Genomic DNA, 22787 nt, shown 5'->3' with positions numbered 1-22787 from the left:
AAAAGAAAAAGCACAATAATCATTAACAGTACCAGCAACGACAGTAAGGATAATGATAACGCTAACAATGATAACAAAATAATAAATGTCTTACCAATTACGTGGGGAAAGAGAAACACCTGTAAGCCTCAATCAATCAAAATATAATCCAGGTGAGAGCCAGTTACGGGGAAAAGGAAGAAGAGGAAGAGGAGAGCAAAAATAAGTAAATAGGAGAGGAAAAGGTGGAGAACAAAGAAAGAAGAGGAGGGAGAGAGGTGAAGGAAAGGAAAGGGGGAAGAGTAGAAAAGAGGAAGAGGATGATGAAAGAAGTAAATGGGAGAGGAAGAGGAAGGAGGGAAAGGTAAGGGAGAGCAAAAGAGGAGAGGAAAAAGAGGCCATGAGAGAGAGAGAGAGAGAGAGAGAGAGAGAGAGAGAGAGAGTAGCCACCCTTGCCAATATTAAAGATGCAGTGGTTTACGTTGTGGTCTCTCGTTTTCTTAGATCGGACAAGAGGCGAATCGATTTTATGAATAACTAAAGAGAAAAAAAACTGCATTCCTGACACGTTTTCGTAGTATTTGTAGTAAAGGTGAGAACGATAAAGTTCAACAAGTATGAAATTTAAGAGAAAGTAACAAAAAAGGAAGAAAACAATGGAAGTACAAAAAGAAAGAAAAAAATATTAGTGTTATTATCATTATTATTATTATTATTATTATTATTATTATTATTATTATTATTATTATTAAGAGAAACGATGTCAGGTCAGTGTGGCGCCAGTCTTGTTTTGGTTTGATTAAGGGAAAGAGAGAGAGAGAGAGAGAAGAGGGGAGGTGAGAGGAGGTGGAGATAGACAGAGGAAAGAGAAGGGAAGGAAAGGTGGAAGGGAGGGGGGGATTTTACAAGTAGGATCATTATTGGCCAGTGAAGGGGGGTGGGGGGGTGCAGAGAAGAAGGGGAAGGAGAGAAGGATGAACCGAGTAAAGGAGGAAATGAAGGAAAGTGAGCAGGAAGGAAGGAAAGGAAGGAGGAAGAATAGGAGTAGGAGGGAGGAGGGAGGGGAGGGGAGGGGGGTCATGTCACGGTAGCGTCATGCAGTAATATCCGGGCCCTCCCCTCCCCCCCTCTTCTCCCTCTCACTCTCCCCCGTCCCTCCCCTTTCCTCCTCCCTCCCCCTCTCGGTGCGCACTCGGTCGATCTCTCAGCATGACGTCATCACCACCATCACCATCACCACCATCACCTCGTCCTCGTCTCGTCCTCGTGTTGGCAGACTCTCAAGCAAGTGACGAGATCAATACATGTAGTCCTCGTCCTCGTCCTCGCTGGCCTCGGGGTGATGCACGCGTGAGTGTTGCAGTCGGGGATTCAGGAGGGGGGGTGGAGGAGGCTGGAGGGGAGAGAGAGGGGGGGTACTGCCGTGACTCGGGAGAAAGGAGGAGGGAAGGGAGGGAGGGAGGTAATGTCGCCCGACCCCGATAAGCAAGGGAGAAAACACAATGGAGATGACAGGTGCGCCGTGTGTCGTGTATCGCAGGTGGAGGGGCACTGCCTGGCGTGTATGGGCAGCTGCGCATGGCGGGGCGTGGGCGTGGGCGAAGAGGGCGCGTGACTGCAGCAGCGGCGGCGTGCAGGCGTGGGCCAGCTGGCGGCGTGTGGCACCGAGGCAGGTGGACTACGACGAAGGGCCAGCTGGCGAACAGTTTGTGCGAAGTCCCCGCGTGACGCTCTCCTCCTCCCCGCTGCTCCTCCCGCTCCCCGCCCCGCCTCTCCCTCCCCGCCGCCGCCACCCTCGCCCTCACCAGCACCCCGCCGCCCCGTCCTCCTCAGTGTGTCCCGCAGCGGAGCGTTGAGTGGCCGCGGGAGTCTCCGGAGCCAGCGCCCCGTCCACGTGTTTCTGGCACCACGGCTGACCAGCGTACTCCCGCGCCGAAGACCTGCCGCCTTCTTCACCTCCTTCAGTAGGCACACTTAGACGCCCCTCCTCCCCTGCACGTCCTAGTGACCTTCATGGTGCCCAGACGACCTTCCCGTGACTCAGCCCTTTGTGTGTGTGCCGTGAAGACCCGCACTGCTTCACTCCTGTAGGTGCGGGATACCAGGGACCGCTCGCTACTCAAGGGTCAATTGAACACGCTGTCATCTTGGTGTTTACGTCACCACCTGTGGGTCTCCGCGCCATACACACACACACACACACACACACACACACACACACACACACACACACACACACACAGCCGAGCCATTAAAGTCGCGTGTCTGGGTCGCTGCGGAACGAGTCTCGGCTGTGAGTTGATTTGTTTTCAACTCAGACTTGAAAGAAAGAGAAGTCAAATCACAGAAGAATCAGAGCATCATTTGAAGTCCAATCAGTGCCTCCCCGACGCCCGCGGCGGGAGGCGGCGCGGCGCGTGACCTTGATAAAGTTTGCAGCACTTAAGCACAAAGGGTGGACACGAAAGGTGAACATCGCGACACCTGTGCTGCCGCCCATAGAAGCCACCTGAAGGAGGCACGACGCAGAGCCTGGCAACATTACGCAACCCGTGCAGCGCCTTACATCATCGTGCCCAGAAGACGTCGATTCTGGGCTGTTGGACTTGCTCTCGGGGTGTTGCGTGAGGCGGACCATAACCCATCAGGACCCCAAGGCCGCGGAGGGGCTGCCCGTGGCCCCCCTCAGCCCCCCGCCCTCATGCCGGGGTAGCCAGCGCCCGGGGGTTTAACTCAACGAAGCAGTGATGTCTTAGTCCCAATCCCAGGATGTTGTAGCAATTCACCCCCACCCCCCACACCCCCACCACCTCCACCCCCCGAGGAGCCACACCCTCTGGGCCACATCCCTCGCCATGGCCTCGCAGGGGGCTCACCCGGCCTGCCTGTTCCTGGCCCTGACGCTGTTGGTGACGGGCGCGGCCACGGCCATCCTCTGCACCGCCATCCTCACCAACTACTGGGAGCTGATCACCTTCGACAGGGAGGCGGTGGAGGCGATCACGGCGAGGCACAACAACACCCACACCCTCACCTGGCTATGGGAGGGCAAGGTGGGAAAGGTAAGCACCCCTACCTGTACTAATCCTTCTACCTGTTCCCATACCCTTACTTTCCCTACATCTCGCCTGTTCTACTCTTCCTCCTCCTACTACACTTCAACACCCTCTCCTTCACCTGGTTATGGGGCGACAAGGTGGGCATTCCTACCTGCCCTAAGCTTTCTTTTACCTGTTCCCACACTCCTACTTCCCTTACCTTTCCTCCTCACCTGTTCTCTGCGTCTTCCACACCTTCATCAGTATACAGGAAGGCAAGGTGCGCAAGGAGAGTACTCTTACCTGCCCTACCTGTCCTTGTCCATTTGTCACTTCCCATTTTCTTTCTTCACCTAACTTTCCTCCCCTCACCTGTTTTCGTCCTCTAATTCATCACCCACCCCCTCACCTGGATATTGGACGGCAAGGTGGGCAAGGTGAGTACTTACCCGTCCTAATCCTGTTACCTATCCCATACTCTTACTTTCAATAGCTTTCCTCCTCTCCTCGCCTCTTCTCCTCCTCCCCCTCTTCCTCCTCCTCGTCTTCCTCCAAAACAACACTCACCCTCACCTGTCGTTCTCCCTTTACGTGTGTTCATACTCTTACTTCCCTTACCTCTCCTTTTCTCACCTGCTTTCGTTATCCAATAGAATCCCCCCACCCTCATCTTTGTATGGGGCGTTAAGGTGAGCAATCCTACCTGTTTTACTCTTTTTTTTTTTTTTTACCTGTTCCGATACTCTCACTTTCCCGCCCTCTCCTTCGTTTCTTACATGTTCTCCTCCTCCTCCTCCTCCTCCTCCTCCTCCTCCTCTTCCTCCTCGTCTTCCTCCAAAACAAAACCCCCACCCACACCTTGTTATGAGAGGGCAAGATGTGAAAGTTGAGGACTCCTAGCTGTTCCACTTTTACCTATTCCCATACTCTTCACTTACCTTACCTCCGTTTCCTACCTGTTCTCTTCCTCCTCTACACCCACACTCTCACCTGGTTCTGGATGGTAAAGGTGGGCAAGGCGGGGATTGATACATGTTTTATATTCCCTTTTCTTCTCTCACCTTTGTCTTCATCCTCTCCATTAACACCCTCTACCTTACCTGGCTCTCATATCTGTCATTTTACCTGTCACTTTACCTGTTCTCCACTTTACCTGTTTGTCATTATACTATACCTGTTCTCCACTTTACCTGTTTGTCATTTTACCTGTCACTTGACCTGTTCTCCACTTTACCTGTTCTCCGACTACATGTCCTCCTCCTTCTACTTGTCCTAATCATTCTGTTACTCGTCTTTTCATCATTAAATTTGGTATCCTTTCCGTTCATCTTATTGTCCTCCTTTTCTACCTAGACTTCTATCATCGTTTTTCTACAACTCCTATCTGTTCCTATGCTCCTTTTCCTCCTCCTCCTCATCATCATCATCATCATCATCATCATCATCATCATCATCCTCTTTTCCTCCTCATCCTCATCCTCATCCTCCTCATCATCATCTTTTCCTCCTTTTCCTCCTTCCCATTCCCCTCATCCTCTGTCACCATTACTGCCGCCATTATCCTCATCGTCGTCATTATCTCCCTCATCACTCCCGCCGTGTCCTTTCCCTACTGTTTCCACGCCTCGCCGCCTCCCGTGTCACCGTGACCTGCAGGAGGAATGCCACGCGTGACCTCATAACCTTGACCTTTTCCTTACCATTCCCTCGCTCCCTTACCTGCTCGGCTTCTCCTTTCCTCTTCCTTTAATTACCTCTCTCATTAAAGCAAAACTAATTGGAAAGAAACATGTATGGCGAACGTTAATGTATGCTTCCTTAATGATGGTGATGTTTTTTTTTTGTTGTTGTTGTTGTTGTTGTATTTGTTATTTTTGTTGTTTGTGTTAATGTATGCCTTCCTAATGACGGTGACGTGTATTGAAGTTCTATACTCTCTCTCTCTCTCTCTCTCTCTCTCTCTCTCTCTCTCTCTCTCTCTCTCTCTCTCTCTCTCTCTCTCTCTCTCTCTCTCTCTCTCTCTCTCTCTCTCTCTCTCTCTCTCTCTCTCTCTCTCTCTCTCTGTCTGTATTTCTTTTTTTTTCCTTATTCTGTTTTCTTTTTTTGTAATTTATTTCTATTCTTGCTGTTTAGTTTTCTTTCTTTGTCTCTGTCTTTCTTGTTAGTTTCCTCTTTTCTCTTTTTCTTGTTTGCTTTTTTTTACCTCATTTTCCTTCATTCCCTTCTTCGTTATTCCTCTCTATTGTTACGGTTTAGTGTCATTTTCTTTCTTATCTATCTATCTTAGTTTTCTCCCCTCTCTTTTTTTCCCTCTTTTATTTATTCTTCTATTCCTTTCTTATGTTACGGTTTAGTTTCCTCCCCTCTCTCTCTCTCTCTCTCTCTCTCTCTCTCTCTCTCTCTCTCTCTCTCTCTCTCTCTCTCTCTCTCTCTCTCTCTCTCTCTCTCTCTCTCTCTCTCTCTCTCTCTCTCTCTCTCTCTCTCTCTCTCTCTCTCTCTCTCTCTCTCTCTCTCTCTCCCTCCCTACCACTTTTTTTTCTCTCCCTTTCTCTCTTCATCATATTCTATTCAGAGGTTAGTGGTTGGAGGGGAAGAGATGGAGAAGGAGGAGAGGGGAGAAGGATACGGTTACCACTCCTCCGTCCACTCTATTCTCTCTCTCTCTCTCTCTCTCTCTCTCTCTCTCTCTCTCTCTCTCTCTCTCTCTCTCTCTCTCTCTCTCTCTCTCTCTCTCTCTCTCTCTCTCTCTCTCTCTCTCTCTCTCTCTCTCTCTCTCTCTCTCTCTCTCTCTCTTAACTTGGCTGTAATTAAATATTTGTTGAAGTGAAAAGTCGGATGCATATTGCGTGCTCTCTCTCTCTCTCTCTCTCTCTCTCTCTCTCTCTCTCTCTCTCTCTCTCTCTCTCTCTCTCTCTCTCTCTCTCTCTCTCTCTCTCTCTCTCTCTCTCTCTCTCTCTCTCTCTCTCTCTCTCTCTCTCTCTCTATCTATCTATCTATCTATCTTTCATTACGTCTCGAGTAACCTATTAGTCATTTTGATTTCTTATGCGCAGACAAGAAGTGATGATGAGAGTATTAGGGTCAGGGTTATGGGTGGTGGTGGTAGTGGTGATGTTGGTGGTAGAGGTAGTGGTGGTGGTGGCGGTGGTGGTGGTAGTAGTGGTAGCGGTAGTGGTAGTGGTGGTGGAAGAGGTAGTAAATGATGGTAAAACTCTACTCATCTTTACATTGAGGAGAGTTGGACTTTGCTTACTCTGAAACTTAGATGTTGGTTTAGTGTGAGTGAGAGAGGTAGTGGGAAATTCTATACTCTCTCTCTCTCTCTCTCTCTCTCTCTCTCTCTCTCTCTCTCTCTCTCTCTCTCTCTCTCTCTCTCTCTCTCTCTCTCTCTCTCTCTCTCTCTCTCTCTCTCTCTCTCTCTCTCTCTCTCTCTCTCTCTCTCTCGTACTCTACCATATTCCTTTTCCCTCCATCCTTCTTCTCCCTTACCATTTTTCCACATATTTCCCTCCGTACCCTATTCCTTTTCTCCTCCAGTTTTCCTCTCCGTTTCCTCTCCCTCCCTCCCTCCGTCTCCTCCACAGCTGACGCAATACCGAGAAGAGATTAAGAGGAGAACGAAAAAAAAGAATAATTCCAAGGTTTTTTTCGTATATGGAGAGAGAGTCTGAGCGGAAATAAAAGAATTTTGGTCTGAAAACGCGCTTATTTCACCTTTTAACACCGTCCTTTTTTCCGTTTTAATTCACTCCGCATTTATATTTGAAGGATTATTAACTCTTTTTTTATTTTCCTTTATTCATTTATTCATCTGTTCATTCGTTTACTCTTCGCGTATTTATCCAACTCGTAACTCGCTTTTTTTTTACTAGTTTCGTTAACGAGTTTTGTTCCAACTTTGGTCATATAAACTTATCGGGAAGTGATTTTAGTAGAGCGTTGTTGTTGTTGTTGTTACTGCTGTGGTTGTGGTTGTTAGTGGTGGTGTTGATGGTTAGTGTAATGTCATGGTAGTGATGGTGACGGGGTGGTGGTGGTGATAAAAGAGGTGGTAGTTATGGTTTTGTAATGGTAGAAAGTAATCATAATAGAAAAACTGTAGTGGTGGTGGTGGTGATGAAGCTATACAGAGGTGGTTATGGTGCTGGTGGTGATGATTGTGGTAGTAATTCCTGTGGTAATGGTGTTAGAAGTGGTGGTGGTGGTTGTGGTGTAATTGTGGCGAGTATTGCGTGCGGTGACAGGCTAATGATTGTGGTGATTGCATGTGTTGGAGCCAGCTGGGTATTCCGAGAGAGAGAGAGAGAGAGAGAGAGAGAGAGAGAGAGAGAGAGGAAATACTGAAACCCGAACATTAGCCGCCGTAGACTGAATTTCTCACGTCTCTCTCTCTCTCTCTCTCTCTCTCTCTCTCTCTCTCTCTCTCTCTCTCTCTCTCTCTCTCTCTCTCTCTCTCTCTCTCTCTCTCTCTCTCTCTCTCTCTCTCTCTCTCTCTCTCTCTCTCTCTCTCTCTCTCTCTCTAAATCTTTGAAGTTGGAAAGAATTTGCAACTGCGCCATACTTTTCCTCCTCTCTTCTTTCTACTCATTTCCTCCTCCTCCGTTTACTGTTTTCTTTCCTTCCTCCTCTTCCTACTCCTCCTCCTCCTCTTCCTCTTCCTCCTTCCTTCATCACCGTAAGATTGAAAATGAATAAAAAAATGGATGTGTATTTTGCATTGTCGATTTCTCAATTTCCAGTAGTAGTAGTAGTAGTAGTAGTAGTAGTAGTAGTAGTAGTAGTAGTAGTAGTAGTAGTAGTAGTAAAGTATAAAGCAAATTTTCCGATACCAATACATCACAATCGCGTTAGCTAAAATTACCGTGAAAAGACTCGGATTGACTTTCTCCCTCATCTCCTCCTCCTCCTCTTCCTCCTCCTTCCTTTATCCTTCTTTTCCTTCCTCTGCTTCCTTCCTTCTTCCTTCCCGGCAACCAGACGCGCCCAGGCGGGAAATGGAGGATTAAAGTGAGGAGAAGGAGGAGGAGGAGAAGGAGGAGGAGAGACAAAGGAGTGAAGAGATGGTGGGGAGATATGAGGAGAGAGACGGTTCATTGCAACACACACACACACACACACACACACACACACACACACACACACACACACACACACACACAGGAATTACGTCAGTGGAAACATGATGCGACGTGTTTTTATCTGAGACATCCTTTAAACAAAACACCGACTCATCTTTTTTAATAATAATAACAATAACAATAATAATAATAATAATAATAATAATAATAATAATAATAATAATAATAATAATAATAATAATAATAACAACAACAACAACAACAACAACACTGGTCGGTTAAGTAAGAAATATGTCTCCCACGCCCCACGTTTTCTTTTTTTCTTTTTATTTTCTTTTTTTTTCTTTCCTCCTCGCCACTCTGTCTTATGAAGGGCTGGGAGAGATTTCCTTCCACTCTCTCTTTCCTTTTCCTCGTTTTCCTTCGCTGTTTTCCTCATATATTTTTTCTGCCTCTGCTCATTCCTCGTCTTCACTTTCTTTTTTTTTTTTCACTCGCATTGTTTTTTCGCTTCTTATATCTCACACTTTTTTCTTATCTTGTATCTTCCTTATCTCGATTCCTTCTCTCTTGTTTTCTTTATATTTTTTTCTGCTTCTGCTCTTTCCCCATCTTCGCTACTTGTTTTTTCCCGCTTCCTTTTTTTTCTTTATTTATCTAATGCTTTTTTTCTTATCTTGTATCTTTCTTATCTCGATTCTGTTCTTTTTTTTTATTCTCAATTCGTATTTCTTTTCCTTTTACTTCATCAGCTTTCGTATCCCATCTTATCGCTTCCTCATTTCCTTTCTCCAATCTTCCATCTTTCATCATTTCCTCCATTTCATCATCTTTTACCTCCTGTTCCTCTCTCTCTCTCTCTATTCCATCCACTCCCTCCTTTTCCTCTCAGCACTTCCTTTCTCCTCTATATTCCATCCTCTTCTTGTTTTCCTCAGTTCTTTTAAGCTCATTCTACCATTTCTCCATCCTACCTTTTACCTTTCCTTCCCTCCTTCCCTCCTATTAATCTTTCCTTCTCTCCAATCAAGTCCTTCCTCTCTCCTTTTCCTTTCTTATTCCTTCCTGTCTCCTCCTATCCACACTTATGCTTTTCTATCCTTTTCTACCCTCGCTTTTTCTTTAGTAACCTGTCTATCCTATTTTTCGTTTCCTTCTCTTCTTCCTTTATCCTTCTTTTCCTTCTTCTTTATCTTCCTTCTTGTCCTCTCCTCTCCTCGCTTCTGTTTTCCTATCCTTTTTTGCCTTCACCTCTTCTTCTGAACCCCGTCTTCCCCCTTTTCTATCCTTTTCTTAGCCTTTTCCTCTCCTTTACTCTCCTCTCATCATCACCTTTCTTTTGCTATTCTTTCCTATCCTATCCTCTTCTTTTGTACCCCTTCGTCCCTTCCTCTATCCTTCTCTTCTCTTATTTTACCTTTCTTCTCTCTTTTCGCTATTCATTCCGACCGGTTCTCTACTATTATCGCCTTTTTTTTATCCTATTCTGTCCTTTCCTATCCTCACCTCTTCCTATCCTCTTCTTTTGTACCCCGCCGTCCCTTCCTCTATCCTTCTCATATCTCTCTTCTCTCTCTTCGCTATTCATTCCAACCGGTTCTCTACTATTCTCTCCTTTTTTTGTTTTTATCCTAGTCTGTCCTTTCCTATCCTCACCTCTTCTTTTGTACACAGTCCCTTCTATCTTCCTTTTCATTCCCGTCTGACCCATCTTCTGTTCTCATCCCTTCATCCCGTCCCTGTCACTCACGCTTTCACACTAACAAGATCTGTCATCGAGGGATTGACTTGTGATTGACTTCCCTGATTTACAGACGTCCCCTTCTTCCCTGCACACCCCTCCCCCTTACCCTCCTCCTCCCTCCTTTACCAGAAACCAGGTCAGTAGCAAGAAGCGACGGGAGGGAGGGAGAGAGAGGGAGGGGCCATTGACCTAAGACGTTTTGTGTGCGTGTGCGTGTGTGCGTGTGAGTGTGTGCGTGAGATGTGTGGCAAGAAGACCTCCAGAGTATACCAATCTTTTGCCAGAGGGTCATGTGTGGGGGTTCGATTCCTGCTTGTGTGGGAGGGGCGGGGGGAGAGGATGAGTAATGTTGTTTATTTACGGGTGGACAGAAGTTAAGGTTAGTTAGTTAGTTAGTTAGGTTCAGGGTTTGTTATTTTCTCTTTCCTCTTCTTGTTTTGGGGTTGTTAAGGAAAGTTAGTTAAGTCCCCGTGAAATAATGTGCTTTGTGTGACCCCAGAGAGAGAGAGAGAGAGAGAGAGAGAGAGAGAGAGAGAGAGAGAGAGAGAGAGAGAGAGAGAGAGAGAGAGAGAGAGAGAGAGAGAGAGAGAGAGAGAACACGCATCCGAATTCCTTGGTTTGAATTTCTTGTTGCGCTTCCATCAGACTAAGAATGAATTAAGTATAGCCTGCGAGAGAGAGAGAGAGAGAGAGAGACTGACCTTAAAGAAATACCTCGTAAACACAGTCGCCATTCTCGTCGCGGATCTCAAAAAATGAAAATAAAGTTCCCGTCTCTTCTGTTCCCGGGCCACACAGATGACGATCCTTCATAGGGCGGGGCGGGGCAGGTGGGGCGGGGCGGGGCGGCGTGGTGACCTACATACATGCTTGAACAGGTGAAGACATGCATGCGAGAAGATAGAGTTTTACACATGACAAATTGACTTATGCATCGACTTGTAACTGGGACTCCCGGATAGATTGATAGAGAGGTTAACAGGTAAATGAACAGGTGCATACATACATACATACAGATATTCATAGTTACCTGTATACATAAACTGCCTATCTTTTTTTTTTTTTTTTTTTTTGGGTATGTTCTGTATATTGCTTTTGTCTTTATGTTTTGTTTCGTCTTCCGTGTGGCTGTATTTACCTTAACAAAACACACACACACACACACACACACACACACACACACACACACACACACACAGATACATAACTAACATAACATACAGTCTTGCCTATCACACACACACTCAGATACATACACATATACCCACACGTACACACAGAGACATTACTTACACACACACACTCGCACGCAACACACATGCACGTCTACATAGTCACCGCACACACACACACGCACGCACACGCCAACACACCCATCATCGCACACAAACATACGATTACACACAGGTACACACATCAACAAATTAATCCCGTGTGCATGAATTAATTACTCTGCCAATCACACGCTTACTCTACAAATTAGTTATGTGATCAGTAAGCCTTCATCCATCGCTTTAATCCCTCCCTTCCTCCCTCCTTCCCTCTCTACTTTCCCTCTCTTTACCTACCTGCCTTCCCTTTCCTTCCCTTTCAACGTGTGTACCCTCCCTCTCCTTGCCTACCTACCCTCCCTCCTCTCCTACCTACCTTCATTTCATCTCCTTCCCTCTCCTTACCTACCTGCCTACCTTCTCTCCCTACCCACAGACCCCCACTCCCTCGTTTCCTCCCTACCTTCCTCCCTTCTCTCCCTCCTTGCCTACCTTCCTTCTCTCCTTACCTACCTGTTTACATTTCCTCTATACCCTCCCTCCTTACCTCTCTGCCTTCCCTCCTTCTCTCCTTACCTTACCTTTCCTCCGGCTACAGGTAAGTGATAGCTTCTCATTTTTCACCTGGGAATCAATATGAGCCGCGTCAGGAGGAAACCCAGACACCGATAATGCAGCTTGCGTGTCCTGCGGCTGTGGTGGCGGTGGTGCTGGTGCTGGTGATGGTGGTGGTGGTAGTGGTGGGGGTGGGGGTGGGGTTGAGGTAAGGGAGTGAAGTTATACCGCCACCACCTCATTTACCACCACTGACCTTCCTTCTCCTTATTTTTCTTCGTCTTATGCTTCTTCTTTTTCTTCTTCTTCTTCTTCTTCTCCTTTTCCTTTTTTCTTCTGTTTACTTCATCTTCTTTTTCTTCCACTTCTTCTTCTTCCTTTTCTTCTTCTTCTTCTTCTTCTCCTCTTCCTCCTCCTTGTCCTTCACCTCCACTACTACTTACTGTCTAATCCTTCACCACCACCTCCACCACCACCACCATCACCACCACCTTTGCAACCACTAATATTACTGCTGGCCCTTCTCCCTCCTCCTCCTCCTCCTCCTCCTCCTCCCTTTCCATTACTTCACTTTAATCCGTTCTCTCCCTCTCATTGTCTAAGTTGATGTGTTAATCGTTGTAATTGTCACTATCATCATCACCATCACCATCATCATCAGTTCCAGTACCACCATCACCACCACCACCATGACCTTTGCCTCCACTGCCTCCATCACCACCACCACCATCACCACCACCACCATCACCACCACCACCACCATCACCACCACTTGTTTTGTTTGATGTTTCTTTGTCTTTGTTGCTTCTATCAATGACATCACCACCACCACCACCACCACCACAACAACAACAACAACAACATAAATCCACAATATATTACCTCTACCTCCTCCTCCTCCTCCTCCTCCTTCATTTTATTCTTCCTTCTCCTCCACATACTTCCACCACCACCACGACCACAACAACAACAACAACAACAACAGCAACAACAGGTCACGCATCCACACTATATCAGCTGGTCGATGTCTCTCTTCCACCCTCTCTCTCTCTCTCTCTCTCTCTCTCTCTCTCTCTCTCTCTCTCTCTCTCTCTCTCTCTCTCTCTCTCTCTCTCTCTCTCTCTCTCTCTCTCTCTCTCTCTCTCTCTCTCTCTCTCTCTCTCTCTCTCTCTCTCTCTCTCTCTGTTGCTCTTTTTTTCATTGTTTCTTTCTCTGTTTCCCCTTATGCTATTTTCCTTCGTGTCCTTCTATCTCTCCCATTGTTTGTCATTCTACTTTTCTTTTCTTTTTCTTTTTTTTTGTTTGTTTGTTTGTTTTGGCTCCCGTTTCTCACTTCCTCTCCCTGTCATCATTTCTTTTATTCCATCTTCCTTTTTTCATCTTCCCTCTCGTCTCTTTCTTTCGCTTCCTTTCTCTATCATTTTTTCTCTCCTATTCCGATTTCCTTCACATGTTGTTTTGCTGCGTTTGTCTTGCTTCTTCCCTATTCTCTCTCTCTCTCTCTCTCTCTCTCTCTCTCTCTCTCTCTCTCTCTCTCTCTCTCTCTCTCTCTCTCTCTCTCTCTCTCTCTCTCTCTCTCTCTCTCTCTCTCTCTCTCTCTCTCTCTCTCTCTCTCTCTCTCTCTCTCTCTCTCTTATTTCCCTCCTATTCTGTTTTTTTTTTTCTTTTTTATTGTGCCTCGTCTCCCTATTTCTCTCCCACTTGATTTCCTTATTTTTTTGGTTCTCGTCTCCCTCTTTCTCATTATCATCATATCTCCCTTATTACGTTTTCCTTTGGTGTTGTTTTGCTCCGAAGCTCTCTCCCTCTCTTTCATTATTAGCTTTCCATATTGCTTTCCTTTCTGCCTCCTCTCTTATTGCTTATCATTATTTCCCCCTTATTCCTTTCTTCTTTAATGTTTTTTTGATTCTCGTCTCCCTCGCTTTCTTATTTATTTCTTATTGTTTCCTTTTTTTTATTTTGCTTCGTTTCTTTCTTCCTCCCACCATATCTCTCTTATTTTGTTTTCTTATGTTTTGTTTTGCTTCTTCCTCTCTCTCCCTCTCTTTCTCTCTTTATCATCATTTTTGCTCCTCTTTCATTTCCCTGTTTTTGGCTTTTATTCTCGTTTCCCTCTTCCTCTCTTTATCATCATTGCTCTCCCATTTCGTTTTCCTTCACATGCTGTTTTGCTTCTCATTTCTTCCTCTCTCTTCCTCTCTTTCTCTCTTTATCATCTTCTCTCTCCTCTTTCATTTCCCTATTTTTGGCTTTTATTCTCGTTTCCCTCTTCCTCTCTTTATCATCATTTCTCTCCCATTTCCTTTTCCTTGCTTCTCGTGTCCTTCCTCTACCGTCTCTTCATCATTATTAGCCTTCCATTCCGTTTTCCCTTTCTATTTCCCCTTTCGTCTCTCCCTCCCTCTCTCTTTTATCATCATTCTCCCTCTTCCCGTTTTCCCTTTCTATTTCCCCTTTCGTCTCTCCCTCCCTCTCTCTTTTATCATCATTCGCCCTCGTCCCGTTTCCCCTTTCTATTTTCAATTTCGTCTCTCCCTCCCTCCCTCTTTATCATCATTCCCCCTCTTCCCGTTTTCCCTTTCCATTATCCCTTCCGTCTCTCCCTCCCTCCCTCTTTTATCATAATTTCTCCCTCTTCCCGTTTTCCTTTCATGTTGTTTTGCGTCCCGTCTCCCTCGCTTCATTTTCTGGTTATTAATACGATCGGGAAAGTCGAGGCTCGGAGCGGGTCAAGGGAAGATAATGGAAGTTAAATATAAACCTACCCCAGAGAGAGAGAGAGAGAGAGACGAGACGAGACGAGACGAGGCGAGACGAGACGAGACGAGACGAGACAAGAGGAAAACAATAAAAAAGGAGAGCAGAACAAAAGATAAATAATTGTACAAAGAGAGAGAGAGAGAGAGAGAGAGAGAGAGAGAGACGAGAGACGAGACGAGAGGAAGAGAATAAAAAGGAGAGCGGAACAGAAGATAAATAATTGAACAAAGAGAAGAGAGAGAAACAAAAGGCAAAATAACAAAAAAGGGAAAGCAGATTGAGAGGAATAATGATAAAGAAGAGAGCAAGGCTTTCATATTTTCCATCCAAACGAGCTATTTTGGAGCTAAAGATAGTATGGGTATTTTTTTTTCTTTTTTTTTCTTTTCTTTTTCTTTCTTTTTTTTGCCTTTCCCGCCCCCTTTTTGCTTGTTTTTGGTGTCTTTTTTTTTCTTCTTTCATTTTTACCTTCCCATTTTCTCTTATTTGTTACTTATTTATTATTCTTTATTCTGATTTTCTGTATCCTCTCCTTTCTGTATTTTCCTTATTCCATCTGAGTTTTTTTTCTTCCTTTGTTCAACCTTTTTATTATATTTTTTTCCCATTATTGCATTTATCATCTTTTATCTCTTCGTCCTTTATTGTTATTTGTTATGATTTTACTTTGTTCTTTCGTGTTTCCTAATTTCACTTTTTGTGTTAATATGTTTTCCCGTCCAAGCGTTTATCTCCCTTCATTTCTTCATTATGCATTACTGTCTATATTTTTTTTTTCCTTCTTTCATTATTAGCTTTCTATTTCCTTTCATTTGTTACTTATTCATTTTTCTTTATTGTGATTTGTGTTGTCTTTCTTTTCATTTCCTCATTCGTATTGTTCTTTCTTTGTTTCTTTTTTTCATTACGTTTTATTTTATTTTATCCTCTCGTATTTTCCTTCCTTTGTTTCTCATTTTTATTTTGTTTTATTTTATTTTCTCCTCGTATTTTCCTTCCTTTGTTTCTTATTTTTATTACGTTTTATTTGATTTTCTCTATTCGTATCTTCCTTTCTTTGTTTCTCACTTTTAATTTTGTTTCCCCTGCAAGTCTTTCATCACCTCGGACATATCTCTCTCTGCCTCTGAAATTGATATGTTGTTTTCATCTTCATTATACTCTTTCTTTATATCAATTCTTTCTTTGTTCACTCGTAGACAAATCTTAAGTGTATTTGAATTGTTGAAGGTAATGGCTCTTTTTTCTTCGTCGTATGTATATATATGGTTAATTTCTCTTTCTATTATTCGCATGGAGTTTTTTTTCTTATATTATTCGATGGAGATACTAACCTTTCTAGTTATAATTCCTTCCTTTCATCCTGTTCTCATTTTTCTCTGATCTTTGTTGCAGGTAATTGCTTATGACTCCCTTACCTAACCGTTTCAGCCTTCAATTTCTCTTTGTTGTTTCTGCTTTTATCTTTTATTTATGTGTTCTTACAGTGTTTAATCTTTTCACAGCTATGTTTTACCTTTATCTCTAAGCTTAATGTATCTCCTCTGATCTCTGCATTGTCTACCTGTCTTTGTTTTCCTTTCGCTTATCCTCGTTCTTTTGTTTTAATCACGGGTAGAGTATCAAGAAGCGGGTTAGTAGAGGAGGTACAGGTGAGGAGGTACAGGCGAGGAGGTAGATGGAAAGACAGCAGGAGTGTATAGTTGTAAGGTATAGTTTAGTCTCCCTTATCTCTTATTTACGTTTTTTCATGCTTAATTTCTTTACTTCTATGTTTCATCCCTATTTGCTATTTCTACCCTTAATTCTTTACTTCTATGTTTTATCCCTATTTGCTATTTCTACCCTTAATTCTTTACTTCTATGTTTTATCCCTATTTGCTATTTCTACCCTTAATATATTTTCTCTTATCTATGCGTTATCTACCTGTCTCTTACCTCTATATTTTATCTCTGTTTCTGGACTTAATATATGTTCCCCTCATCTTTGCATCGTCTACCTCTCTGTTCTCCATTTCTTTACTTGCTCATTTAATCTTTCCACCTGTCCCTCTCTCTCTCTCACCCTCTCTCACGCCTCACGCCTCGCCGACATTGGCCTTGACTCCTAAACCAATCACTCTTATCTGCCTTTTCAATCTTTATGTCTCTGTTTTGTCTCCTCATTTATCTTTTGTTTTTTTTTCTCACGCCTTCCTCTACAACCGTCTCGCTAACGTTAACTTTATCACATCCAATTATTTTTTTACTTGTCTTTGTTTTGTCTTTTCCTTCTGTCTTTTATCTTTTTCGTGTTGGTTTGTCTCCATTTCTCTTGTTTGTTGCGTGCTTTCATTTATAACAATCTCGCTAATGCTGTCTCGTCTCCCCTCTCGCAAACGTTAACCATTATCACTTCCAATTATTTTTTTATAGTTATTTCCGTTTAATCTTTTCTTTTTTTGTTTTATTACTTTCTTGCTTACTCGCTATTGTTTCTTATGATGCTTAAATCTATAACTATCTCGCTAACTCTGTCCTGTTTCACTTCTCGCAAACGTTAACTTCAATCACATATAGTTAATCTTTGTCCTTGTCTTCGTTTTATCTTTTCTTTCTTCTATCTTTTATCTCTTTCACGCTTTCTTGCTAACGCCGTCTCTTATCTCTTTCACTCTGCTTTCTTTCTATCTCTCTTTCATTCATTCGCATGTCTTTTATGGTCTCGCCAACGCCCTCTCGTCTCACCTCTCGTAAACGCTAACCTTGATCACCTCCAATTAACCATTACACTTATCTTCGTTTATCTTTTTCTTTTCTCTGTTTTATCTTTCTTTCCCGTGTCTTTACTCCCTGTTTTGCCTCTATTTTTCTTTGTTTATTCGCACGCTTTTCTTTACAGCTGTTTCGTCTCACCCCTCGCAAACATTACCCTTATCACCTCCATTTTTCTTCAACTTATCTTCGTTTTATCTTTTCCTTTTATGTGTTTTATCTCTTTCCCTCCCTTTTTCTTTACTCGCCCTCTTCCTTATATCTTTTCCTTCTATGTATGATCTATTTCTCTCCTATTGTGTTAACCTTATCACCTCCATTTTTCTTCTACTTGTCTTCGTTTTCTCTTTTCCTTCTCTGTGTTTTGTCTCTTTCCTTCCCTTTTTCTTTACTCTCCCTCTTCCTTTTATCTTTTCCTACTATGTATTCCCTCTTTCTCTCCTATTGTGTTTACTCCTCCTCTTCGTTTTATCTTACTTGTGTCTTTTCTCTTTCTTTCCCTTTTTCTTTACTCACCCTCTTCCTTTTATCTTTTCCTTCTGTTTATCCTCTCTTTCTCCCCTATTGTGTTTACTCTTCCTCTTCGTTTTATCTTTTCTTGTGTTTATCTCCCTCTTTCCCTTTTGTTTACTCCCCACGTTTCAAGACTCAGCACTCACCACCCTCGGCCTTGACCTCTCAGCCAATCCCATTACGCCACGTCATCACCAGGGTCTCTCCTCTCCGCCAATCAGCAAACAATGACTCACTCCTTCAACGCCCACGCGAAGAAAATTAAGTCTTGCTAAACCTATCAGCGCTCCAGTTCGCCTGTTTCAAAAGCCTCTCGTAGAAGTTGCTGGGATTTTCATGGATTGTTTTGTGACCCTAGTGATAGTTTTACCCCACTTCTGCATCTGGAAAGGAAAAGTCACCCATGGAAACCCGATTAAAAGGGCTATTACACTGGGCAAATTTTCCGCGGATCTTCAGTCAAACCACGATTTCCGATGGCGTGGTTTTCATATTTCCGTGGTATTCTGACGTGTCCACGATCTTCCAAAGCCACGACGGTATTACTCACCATCGGCAGCAGCAACAACAAGAAACAAATGAGAACCACGCTAGCGGAAATCGTGGTTTGACTGAAGATCCACGGAAAATTTGCCCAGTGTAATAACCCCTTAACCTTCTCTGTGGCCTTGGAGAATAATCGTAAAGGGAGTCTGATAAGTTTAATAATACAGACCTTAAACTTATATGACCTCTATTTTCTCTTTCTCAAACTTTCCCTCTCATTATTCTTCCTCTTTACTGCGCAAATACACCTGGTCAGGGCTCAGCTATTAGTCACCTGTTTACCTGTGCTTTACCTGAGTCCTTACCTGGGCCACCCACGCACGAGCTGGCTTCACGCTGGACTAATTTCACACACAAGTCAGCTTAGGCAGAATTAGCGTTATCCCTTGACGTTGAAGGGGAAGTGTTGGAGGAGGACGACGAGGAGGAGGAGGAGGAAGGGAAAATGTAGGAGGAGGGGCAGGAGAAGAGAAGGAAGAGGAGGAGTAAGGCGTGATAGTAGTGGTTGTAGTGTATTAGTTATAGTAGTAGTAGTAGTAGTAGTAGTAGTAGTAGTAGTAGTAGTAGTAACGAGGAAGGAGGAGGAGGAGGAAGTGATGAAGATAGAGGAAGGAAAGTTTCGGTGATAGAGGAGTAGGAGGAAAAGAAGGAGGAGGAGGAGTTAAGAAAATATGGAGATGGAAAAGAGGGAGGAGGAGGAGGAGGAGGAGGCATGGAGATAGAAGAGGAGATGGAAGAGATGGCGAATTTTATGATGATCGCTGCCGTGGTGGTGGTGGTGGTGGTGGTGATGGTAATGGAGATCGCTTTTAGTGATAGAGATAGTGGCGGTGGTGGTGATGGTGGTAGTGGTGAGTTGGTGGTGATGCTGGTGGTGATGGTGGTAGTAGTGGTCGTGGTGGTGCGATGGTGGTATAGTGTTGTTGTTGGTGGTGGCGGTAGTTGTGTGGGAAATAGATATGGTGGTGGTGGTGATGGTAGTGATTAGGAGGGTGGTAGTGCTGGTGATGGTGGCAACAGTGATGGTGGTGGTGGTAGTGATGACGCTGATGGTGGTGGTGATGGTGATGGTGGTGGTGATGGTGATGGTGGTGGTGATGGTGATGGTGGTGGTGATGGTGATAGTGGTGGTGATGGTGATAGTGATGGTGGTGGTAGTGCTGACGATTGTGGTTAGTGTCATTAGTAGAGGTTGTGATGGTAGTGATGAGTGTTGGTGGTGATGATGGTGACAATGTTAGTAGTGGTGGCAATAGTGATGGTGGTGGTGTTGTTGTTGTTGGTGGTGGTGGTGGTGTCGCGTCATTCCCGCAGTATGGCCGGAATAAAGCTTCACCTCCGCGCCAGTGCAGGTTTATATCCCAGGTTAACGAGGTGGCGAGGCAGGTATACGTGAGGCCGAGGGGACAGGTGGGGACAGGGAGACAGGTGGGGACAGGGGGACAGAGGGAGATAGGTGGACAGCAGGGGACGACGCCTCATTTTACCTCAGTGGTTTTGCATTCATACCTGAACTAGAGCGCATTTTTTATTTAATTCATTTACTTTTTTATTTATTTATTTATTCATTTATTCACTCATACATTCGCGTTTTTATTATTGTTTGTCTTTATCATTTATTTATTTGTTTATTTTATACATTCACTCATTCATTCGCGTATTTATTATTGTTTATTTTGGTCATTTATTCGCTTCTTTCTTTTCTTTATTTTCTCTGTTTATATATTTGCTCTTATTCATTCATTCATTCATTCAGTCATTTCCATTTTTATTATTTCGTTTATTTGTCATGTCTTCATTTTTCATGGTGAGAAATTGATCTGGTATGTAGCATTTTGAGCGTAGGTAGGAATAACCCCTCACACAATTACTCCCTAAATGACACTCCTCTAAGCAGGTCTGGGCGTGAGAGAGACTTAGGAGTCATAGTGAGCGCTGACCTCCGTCCTAGGGCTCAATGCATTCAGGCTAAAAATCGGGCCAACAGAGTACTGGATTTCATCTCAAGGAGCGTAAGCAATAGGAGCGCTGAAGTCATCCTCAAACTTTACTTAGCACTAATTAGACCTCATCTCGATTATGCAGCTCAGTTCTGGTCCCCCTACTATAGAATGGATATCAAGATGTTAGAATCTGTACAGAGGAGGATGACAAAGATGATTCAGGGGGTGAGAAACTTGCCTTATGAAGACAGGCTGAAGCATTTAAATCTGCACTCTCTAGAAAGGCGAAGGTTGCGAGGAGACTTGATCGAAGTCTATAAATGGATGAAGGGCTGTAATAAAGGGGATGTCAATAAGATTCTGATAGTAAAAGAGCCAGTTAGGACGCGTGGCAATGGTTTTAAGTTAGACAAATTCAGATTCAACAAAGACATAGGCAAGAATTGGTTCTCTAATAGTGGTGGACGAATGGAACAGGCTTGGGGGCCATGTTGTGGGTGCCAATACCATAGATACATTCAAGAAGAGGTTAGATAAAGCCATGGATGGTGAGGTAAGGTGGGGTTGAGTGTACAGGAGCTGCCTTGTATAGGCCAACCGGCCTCTTGCAGACTCCTTACGTTCTTATGTTCTTATGTTCTTATGTTTCTGGGGGAGCTGTAATCGATATAAGTGATTTTTCTTTTTTTTTCCATCGCTAAGAAAAGGTCGGTCTGAGGAGTCTGCATCGATGGCTTCTGTGTCTCAAGAGGAACTCCGTCTCTTCCGCATTATTTTTTTTTTTTACTTCCTATTTTCTTTCTTTTTTCGTGTATTCGTTATGTATTTGTTTCTCATTTTTATTAGTTTTTTTTTTCTCCTTCGTGATTTCCTTTATTTGTTTCTCTGAAATTGATATGTTGTTTTCATCTTCATTTCTTCTTACGTGCTTATTTTTTCTTTCTTTTTTTACCCGAGTTATTCCTTTCTTTTCTATTTTTTTCTTTTTTCTGATTTTTTTTTTATCTTTTATCGTTTCCTTCGTTTATTTTTCTTCCCGTGCTTTATCTTGTTTTGCTCTTTCGGGGGTCGTTTGGAAGTCTTGGACCAACAGAGAATGAAAAAGTTATTGAAACAGACGGTTACAAGGGGCAGGGTTAGTGATGTTGACTCTCTCTCTCTCTCTCTCTCTCTCTCTCTCTCTCTCTCTCTCTCTCTCTCTCTCTCTCTCTCTCTCTCTCCTACTCTCCTCTCCTCTCTTCTCTTCTCTTCTCTTCTCTTCTCATCTCTCTTCTCCACTTTACTCTTCCTTCTCTTTTCTTTTTCTACTTTTTTTCTACTATCTATCTATCTATCTATCTATGTACTGTCTAACACACACACACACACACACACACACACACACACACACACACACACACACACTGAGCCCTTTTTTTTTTTTTTTTTTTTTTTTTTTTATTTTTACCGTCCAAAGCGACTCCCTGAAGCATCATTAAAACTCTTGGTAATCGCTTTAGCCGTCCTTTGTGTCTATTTATCAGTTTTTAATCAGCTGGTTTTTTTTATGACCCTCTCGCGACCCATTAACTCGTATGCGTCCATTCAGCCGTTCAGCACTCCATCTGTTAACCCGTATGTGAATCTATTATCCTTTTTATTTTATTTCATTTTTATTTTTACCTTCCTTTTTATAGTTATTTTATTTTTACCTTTACAACCCTCTTATCTTCCTTACCCTTCTTTATTCCCATTCACTCGTCTATTTATACTATTTCTACACCTTTCCATCTATCATCACACCAGCATGTGCTCCCTTGTTTCTCTATTCAAACTTCAACTCCATCCCTTTTCTCAGTTTCTCCCTAATCCCCCGTCGTTGATTTTTCCCTAACCTATTACCTGCACTCTAATACACTAGGTTTCAAACATCTATCTACGTACTTCTATCTTCATCATTTTCTCCCAAATCTCAACCTTCTAATCTCTCTTTTCATCCTTATCCATATGTTTCCCTCTCTTTATCTACCTTGGAATCCATCTTTTTATCCTTATCCAGATGTTTTCCCTACTCCCTATTTTCCCTGTATTCTTATCCATTGTCAAAACCTGTATTATTCTTATCCACTTGTTCATCCTAATCTCAGTGTCCACCCTAATCCATTTATATCTCCCTAATCCCAACACGCGTCCCTCCCGCAGGTGGTCATACAGCTGGACAAACCCCTGAAGGTGCGGCGCCAGGTGGGGGTCGCGCCGGGGCCAGTGGGACACGGCGGCATCAACGCCATGAAGACCCAGAGGTTCCGGCGACAGACCTCCAGAGTGATCTACCTCGTCCCTCACCACGGCGGCATCTGGACCCTGTGTGTCGGCCTCTCCGGTGGGTGTAGGGGGGGAGGGGTGGGGGGAAAGGGGAGAGAGAGAGAGAGAGAGTAAAGTGAAGAAGAAAGAAAAAAAGAAAGGGGGAGGAAAGGAAAAATAGAGAGAGAGAGAGAGAGAGAGAAAGACAGAGACGAAAAACAACAAAACAAAAAAATAGGAAAATAGGAGATAAATAATGAGAGAGAGAGACAAAACACATCCCATTTTCTCTCGGTCCATATTTCTTCTTGTCTTCCTTC

The 22787-nt window shown here is 43.7% G+C and overlaps 1 protein-coding gene across 6 annotated transcripts in view; it reads left to right on the top strand.

The window, feature by feature from the left end:
• The first annotated feature begins 1172 nt into the window (after nucleotides 1-1172).
• Nucleotides 1173-22787, top strand: part of LOC126998048 (uncharacterized) — a 71272-nt gene continuing 49657 nt past the window's right edge. For 2 of the 6 annotated variants that reach the window (XR_007752612.1, XM_050859362.1), the window contains exons 1-2: nucleotides 1177-3041; nucleotides 22366-22546. Coding sequence is in view for 5 of the 6 variants with exons in the window: in XM_050859362.1 (XP_050715319.1) it covers nucleotides 2835-3041; nucleotides 22366-22546 (388 nt within the window). In the remaining variant the exon portion in view is untranslated. Of the gene's footprint in view, nucleotides 3042-22365; nucleotides 22547-22787 lie in introns of all 6 variants that reach the window. The other 4 variants (XM_050859363.1, XM_050859366.1, XM_050859365.1 and 1 more) reach the window with 4 other exon arrangements.

The sequence above is a fragment of the Eriocheir sinensis genome, chromosome 13 (assembly GCF_024679095.1).
Source record: "Eriocheir sinensis breed Jianghai 21 chromosome 13, ASM2467909v1, whole genome shotgun sequence".
Taxonomy (NCBI): Eukaryota; Metazoa; Arthropoda; class Malacostraca; order Decapoda; family Varunidae; genus Eriocheir; species Eriocheir sinensis.
This window is presented reverse-complemented; position numbering and strand designations above follow the sequence as displayed.